This window comes from Triticum dicoccoides, chromosome 3B (genome assembly GCF_002162155.2).
Source record: "Triticum dicoccoides isolate Atlit2015 ecotype Zavitan chromosome 3B, WEW_v2.0, whole genome shotgun sequence".
NCBI classification, from domain to species: domain Eukaryota; kingdom Viridiplantae; phylum Streptophyta; class Magnoliopsida; order Poales; family Poaceae; genus Triticum; species Triticum dicoccoides.
In genome coordinates this window covers 23,092,688-23,100,193 of record NC_041385.1, presented here as the reverse complement: position 1 = coordinate 23,100,193, position 7,506 = coordinate 23,092,688, and the positions used below count along the sequence as shown (strand labels likewise).

The following is a 7,506-nucleotide window of genomic DNA, read 5'->3' as shown; positions in this document are numbered from 1 at the left end:
GCATATTGATCTCCTTCTTTAAAGATGAAGGAGATGCGGGATAAGCTTCTACCAGAAAATCCCGTACGAGCGATTCAAGAGGAAATAGCGGGATTTTTGCTCAACCAGGTCATAGATCCCCAAGGAGAATTCTGTTACCCGCTGTAATGCCTCCATGTAATGATCTGCAAATTGTCTCCCGCTGTAACCCCTAAAACCAACCGGGACTAAAGGTCTCCCAGCCCCCGGCGCGTGATCGTGCCACGTGATGGGTCTTTGGTCCCGGTTCGTGTTGAACCGGGACTAAAGGGTGGGGACCTGCCGGGTCCAGAACCGGCACTAAAGGGCCTTACAAACCGGGACTATAGCCCGTTTCTGCCCTAGTGTGACATCCGGACGATGCTTTGGGTGAAATGTTGTAAACAGAATAACAGAAGCAGGAAAGCTCTAGGAAGAAACATAAAAACAATAGAAACAAGATCGCTCCTGAAATCTGTCCGGAGACCAGGTCCTGTAATTTATGGCATATTGTCGTCCTATGTGTGTTTCCTTGACGGTTTGACGCAGTGAGCATGAAATAGGAATCGCCCAGATAGTGCAAGTGTATTTTTTTAGAAGAACACCACGCTTTATTTCATTCATTCAGGTTTAAAGAGATATACAAAGGTGATCCATAGGACCCTTAAGCCACACATGGCGACCAATGCATAGTGTAGGGGACGATCTAGCTAGTCTGTGTGCCTCACCATTGCTTGCGAGGTGCTCGTGGACAAATTCGCAACTCTACAATCTCATCTTTCTATGGTCGATATCTTTAAGAATCATGCAATACTCACCAAGATGTCAGCTTGCTCTTCAGGTCATTAATGACTCTCAGACAGTCGGATATAATACGTGCTTTAGAGATGGCCAAATCCTCCGCAAGAGCAAGTGCTTCTGTGCATGCACACGCCTCCAGGCTCCAGGGTAGCAAGCTCTGTCACACCTTGGAAAACAACCGCGGATGCTCCCAAGAAAACTTCAGCATATGTTGTGTAGTACATGGGCCGGGTGCTCTGTAGCAGTGGGTGCCCAAGTCCACGCGCCCCCCGTTGTGTTTGCCTGGGTTACCTGGGCCTGCGTGGAAAAACTCAGCTGTCCAAATTCAAAGTTGTTAGTTTTTTTCTCCTTTTTCGTAGGAATTCAAAACCTTCAGTTGCAAATCAGGCGAAGGTGTCAGACAGAACCTATCTCTCTATTTTCTGTGTCAGCTTGAAGCCTTGAACGAGCCTACGAAATTTCTGCTGTAAACAGCTAGAGCACGACCGATACCAGTACTGCTGTCACTTCTTATTTTTATTTTGCTTTTTATATGGCCAGCACCAGCAGTGAAGTTTCATCTTGAAGGAACCACACTAGTATTTGGTCTACCTACGTTCTCTCACGAAGCGAAGCTAATCTTTGGTGCTAGCTCGGCGAGGGAGCACAACTGGACTTCTTCCCCGTCAAGCTTCGGTGATAGTCTAGCTAAGTTTGCTCGTTTACAAGGCAGAACCATGACTTGGTTTGGTTCAGGGCCTTTAGTTGCTACAAATCTTGGTGCGATTGATTGTTTGAATTTGTCGACGTGAGTAATAATATTTCACTCACAGAAAAAAAAAGCCCCAGTGCTCTCTGCTGCTCGACCAGTGGTAATTTTATAGCATCATTAGGCAAAGCCAGGTATGGTAGGGTATCAGAAAAAAAGGAGGTCAAAATACCAGCTATAGTTATTGCAATAAAAATCGGCAGTCCAAATTCAAAGCCATACGTTCATGATTCACTTATAGTGGGTTGCTTGAGTGACAGAAGTATAAATCCGAGTAAGGGGGTTGTTGCGTATGGGATAAAGGGCACTTGATATGTTAATGCTATGGTTGGGTTTTACCTTAATGATCTTTAGTAGTTTCAGATACTTGCTAGAGTTTCAATCATAAGTGCATTTGATCCAAGAAGAGTAAGTGTGTTAGCTTATGCCTCTTCATCATATGAAATTGCAATAGTGATTACCGGTCTTGTTAACAATTGCCTAGGATAATTCCGCACACCGACCCATCATTATTCCACACTCGCTATTTATAATATTTAGTAATATATTCTAACTTTATGATAGCATCATCTATTTGTAAATTTTAGCTCTCCAATATCAAGCAAAGTTACCCTCTTCATATACACAACATAGTTTTATTTCTCGATTCTAGTTGGAATCAAACGTTCGGTGTATGTAGATTTGTATCAGTGGTAGATAGGACTTAAGAGAATATTGATCTTACCTTTAGCTCCTTTTGGGTTCGACACTCCATACTTATTACTTTCATCTTTGAAAATTGCTACGATGATTCCTTGCACTTGGGGATTATCAAGCTCTTTTCTGACGCCGTTGCAAGGGAGCAATAGCGTGGGGTTGACATTCTCGTGTGTGCTTGTTTGCTTTCTTGACGAAGTAGTTTTTGTATTACCTTTTTTGTTTTGCTTAGTCGTGGGTGAAACATACAAAAAAAATTAAAAATAAAAATACAAAAAAAAATTACTTGCCTCTTGTGCCTAAAAAGTTTTTTTTTAAAGTGATTGAAAAATCATGCATTGAAGAAGTGAGGGTTGACCTTGAACACTTGTGTTCGTGCAGTGGGTATGATAGATGTGCATGGATTTGAGGGTTTGCATTTGGTGAGCGCGGCTGCTTGACAGCCAATATATTGGGTCGCGTCCGCGGACCTTTAGAGGGCCGGATTTTCCAAGTCCGGTTGTAGATGCTCTTGTTTTTTAAGTTTAAAACCTCCGAACTCTGCCTATCATTTCAAAGCATACAATCACTTTGTGAGCATACAATCACTTGTTTAAAGTTGATGCAAAGCAACAAAAGACATCAACGAGCAGTACAAAACTTTTACAACGTACTGTGGCAGACGAACTTAGCTAGTGACCGTTCGAGCTTGCTAGATCTGGATCGACACGCAATAATATAGTGCCTCTACCAGCTGCGTGCACAGAGCTGCCATATCGATTAGTTTACGCCTTCTGGTGTCGAGGCCGACCCGTACATCACACTGCGTGCTTGGTAGTACTATCTACTCTTTGTTAATTGCACTCATGGGGCGCGTGGGTGGCTCAAAACTACCCAATGTGGGCATGCATCTTAGCACGTGGCTTCACGCGTGGATGCGTTCGACAATGATCCTGGGAAAGGAGACAGACCGAACCTAATGCATGTCACGTATGGCTGCAGCGAGGTTAACGGGGAAATCTCAATATCCAATGCAATGAGATCGGGTGTGTCTCTATCATGTTAGCCAGACGAAGTGAAGACGTGGCAAGCAAAATAAAGATAAGCAAGAAACTTTTGGCAAGTACTCCCTCAGTCAATTTATCTGTATATGTTGCAAGACTTTTACATTTTTATCGGCTATCAAAAACAGCTTATCTCAAGTTTTGTGCTATTAATTTTGTTTTTTAACACAATATAAATGTAGATGGTCAGATTTTGTAGTCAACATGAACGTTTCTCCCCACAGAGTGAACCTCATCGAAAAATCTGAAATAAATCATTTTAAATGTGAGCACCAGTACAAAGTTTAACACAAAAATCTGATGGCCTGGTTTCACCACCACAAACCTAACCATTTCACCCACGTCGATGCTGCTAAACTTGTTAGGTGATGTAGATTAATATAACTTTTTATGAATGAAGACACCAAAGGGCATCTTAGATCTCACTACTATCGGGAAGAACAATGACCAGTACAATGCATATAGAATTGAATGTAGAACGATTAGCAAAAACTAAAATTATATTTGAAAAACATACTAGTCTTCTTTCTTCTCCAATTAAATACCGTCCGCTGAAGACTGAAAGTTGCACTAAACCAACGACAATGAAGAAAAGCGATTCACACAGAACAGGTTGCAATCCATCATCACCAGATTAGAGGGTAGGAGAAACTGGGCTAAGCCACAAAACGACGCAAAAGAAGATGTTGAAGTCGTCGCACCAAAAGTCAGATTAAAGACACATGAACTACCATAATTTGAACTCTCAGAATCTGACTGGAACTAAGAAATCCGGGGACACAAACTTTCACCGGTCCTTTGTCGATGTCGGATCGGACATCATCTTAGATAGGAAGAGGCCTTATTCCAACACGTTACTATCGTCAGCACCTCATCGAAGTCGCCAGAGAAGTAAAAACCGAAGACAACTGAAACGAGACGGCCGATCCCCACTCCGGATGGCGGCAACTAGGGTTAGGAGGCGGTGTCCGTGCAGATTAACATAATTTACCGTAGTGCGAAACACAACTTCAAAAACAACAAAACTGCCTTCCATTTCGTGAAAACATGGTGACGAATTCCATTTTCTCGGAGAACACACGCACGACGGCTTGTCTTATTCATCATTGCCTGACTTTCCATTTTATTTTATTGCTTATTAAACACACTGCAGGCTGCTGCAGCTACTAAAGCTCAGGCTGGACGGCGTCGATCAGGTGATCAACGCGCATGCTAGTTACCGCCGGCGGTGCACTTGGCCCCCGGGAAGCCATGGTACCAGTCGTTGCAGACGCGGCGAGATGAGTCCGGACTGGCCGGATCGCAGCTCTTGCAGTTGGAAGCACACTGCTCGACCTTGTCCATGCAGCGGCACATCGGCGGGAATGACCTGGTGCACAGAGCCATGTCGCAGCATTTCCACGGCCTCTCCTCTTCTCCTTCCGCCTTCTTCTTCTTGGCTGTTGCAACAGCCTCCGTGCACATGGGCCCCGGGAAGCCATGGTACCAGTCGTTGCAGACGCGGTCGGATGAGTCCGTGGCCGGATCGCATTTCTTGCAGGTCGCAGCACACTGCTCGACCTCGTCCATGCAGCGGCATGTCGGCGGGTATGACAGGGTGCACAGAGGAAAATCGCAGCATTTCCACGGCATCTCTTCTTCCTCCCACTTCTTCGCTGCTGCCACAGTCACCTGGTGATCATATTCATGACGAGCACCTTCAGCCTCCGTGCACTTGGGCCCCGGGAAGCCATGGTACCAGTCGTTGCAGACGCGGCGGGATGAGTCCGACGTGGCCGGCTCGCACTTCTTGCAGGTCGCAGCACACTGCTCGACCTTGTCCATGCAGCGGCACATCGGTGGGAATGACTTGGTGCAAAAGGCCCGGTCGCAGCACTTCCACGGCCTGGTCGCCACCGTTCCTGCTTGGCCTGCAGCAAGTCCTCAGTTAACGAGCCAAGTTGTGATCAGTTTCCTCATTCACCAGCTAGCTACCTGAACTGAACTAGTAGGAAAATGGCGTGGTCACCTTTGCCTTCGCTCGGCAGGAGAATGGTGCCGACATCGTCGGCGGCGGTGGCCGTGGAGGGGCGGTCGGCGGCGACGAGGAGGGCGGCCTCGAGTGAAAGCAGCAGCAGGATGCTACGAACAATGCAGCTCATCTTCATCTTCGTGGCTGGTTACTGAGCTTGCTTGTGCTTTTGAAGCTGGGTAGCTTTCAGAGCGTATATGTAGCCGCGTGACACCCATGGAAACCAACGCGTGGCGCGCCACCATTAATTTACTTAGAGATTTGGACACGTAGTGCCACATATGGTTACCCGCAAAAAAATGGTGCCACGTATGGGTGCTGGTCTGCCGTACGGTGGTAGATAGATAGCCTAGAGTAAAGACAAGCATCATGCATGCATGCAGCCATCCAGGCACGGGAAGCACGCCCTCCGTTATTTCAACTGCGGCATGGGTACATAGGAATGAAAATGGAGTAGAAACTTTTTTTTTTAAGAAAAATGAAAGCGGAGAGAAATATGAAAACGGAAACGAAAATTTACAAACTGGAAGTGGAAATGAAACTTTTTATGCGAAATTGGAAATAAAAATGAAACGGTGTTTTCCGATGGAACAGACAAGAAAACGGAACTTTTGGTTTCCGTGAATATGGAATTTCCGTTATACTATAGACTTATGTCTCCTTTGTGGCCCAACCATCAAACAACACACAAGGAAACAATTAATAGAATGAATCTGAGGCACAACTTCTACTACTACTCAGCTTGACTCGGTACATAATTGTTCAGTACTACTACAATACTACACTAAGTTGCTAACATACAGGAATAGGTAAGTTCGGAGAATCTGAGGCTTCTCAGAGCTCAGCGACTGTCGGCCGTCGGATCGGATTCTTGATGCGTTTTGGACCGTAGGATTTCGCTCCTGGAAGACCTCGGATCGACCCGGAGCTACTGCTACAATGAATACTTACTGCTTCCACGCGCAGTTTCACTCCCGGCGTGCCACCGCGCGTAATTAGACTGCCCCGCCAAGGGCAGTCATTTCGTGTAAGGTGGTATAAAACCGGGCCGCTCCTGTGGTGAAGACCTAGCCGCCGCCTCCTCCCCCACTCGTTCGTCCCTCCTCCTCCTCTACGCCTCCTCTACCCAACCCATAACCCTAGCAGCTCCTGCCGCCGCCGCCATCTCCTTTGCCTAGCCCGCCGGACCGCCGTCGTCCACTTCCCCAGCGTCGTCACTGTCGTCCTCGCATGCACACGGCAAGAGGAGCGCCCCCACCCTCTCCTCTCCTCCTCCCCTCATCAGGAGCCAGTACAAGGAGGGCCACCATGGCCGAGCAGGTCAGACGACGCGTCTAGATCGCTGAGGAGCCTCCCGCAAGGTCATCCATGGCGCGACCAAACGGAGCAGGTAAGGAGGGAGACACTGGTTCCTCTTTCCCGATGCTTATCTAGGTCTATTTATCGTGATTCGTAGGGATCTTGTTAAGTTTGCTAATTTTAGCCTCAACATGGCCCGGTTGCTGCGGATTGGTGAGCTATAGAAGGTGCCTCGTGTGGCCTGGTTCCCCTTGCCAGTGGATTTGATCTCCCCCGAATCTTTTTGCGTTTGGATCCTTTTGCATCTCCTGTTCCTCTTTTGGTTTCTTCTTCTTGCCTCTGTTGTTTCTTTGGATGTTTCTTGGGCTATTTTGGCTGCTTGCTAGGCGTTCATTTTCTTCTCTCGCTTCTTTCATTTTGTATGTGCTTTCTCGTCACCTGATTGACAATGTATTCTTTATGTGCTGTCTAATTTGTTTTGCAGGTACTATGCTTGTCGTCGATTGCTGCCTCACGTGTACCCGGAGCACATCTTGGGTGTTCAGGAGGCTGACTTACCCCCGTAATTTATTTTACTTATTAGGTTTGATGCGTGTACGGCTCCCTAATAAGCAGTTCTCTTTGGTGCATCATGTTATTCCAGTTGCTTGATTGATTAGAGAGCCCTGCCACATTTATTTATGAGAGGAGGCGCTTGATAGATAAGGATTTAGTAGAAAAAACTGCTATATAGGGATGGCCCTTGTATGTTTACTGAAGAATTTTTTGATGCAGGCCTCATGCTTTCTTGGGTTTATTAAGTGAAAGAGCTAGATTAGCCAGCAAGTTCTCTTTGGGGTTTGAACGTAAATCCTACATCTTCTATGTAATTTTTAGGCCTCATGTTATGCCAGGGGTTTGGTTATCTCATC

At 46.4% G+C, this 7,506-nt stretch overlaps 1 protein-coding gene across 1 annotated transcript; it reads right to left on the bottom strand.

Moving 5' to 3' along the window:
• Positions 1-4,294: 4,294 nt before the first annotated feature.
• On the bottom strand, positions 4,295-5,453 carry LOC119274448 (Bowman-Birk type bran trypsin inhibitor-like). Its single transcript, XM_037555153.1, has 2 exons — positions 5,294-5,453; positions 4,295-5,195 (listed from the first exon to the last, which is right to left on the bottom strand). Exons 1-2 carry the CDS (start codon positions 5,430-5,432, stop codon positions 4,498-4,500), a joined length of 837 nt encoding a protein of 278 aa, XP_037411050.1. The 5' UTR covers positions 5,433-5,453; the 3' UTR covers positions 4,295-4,497.
• Between the last annotated feature and the right edge of the window lie 2,053 nt (positions 5,454-7,506).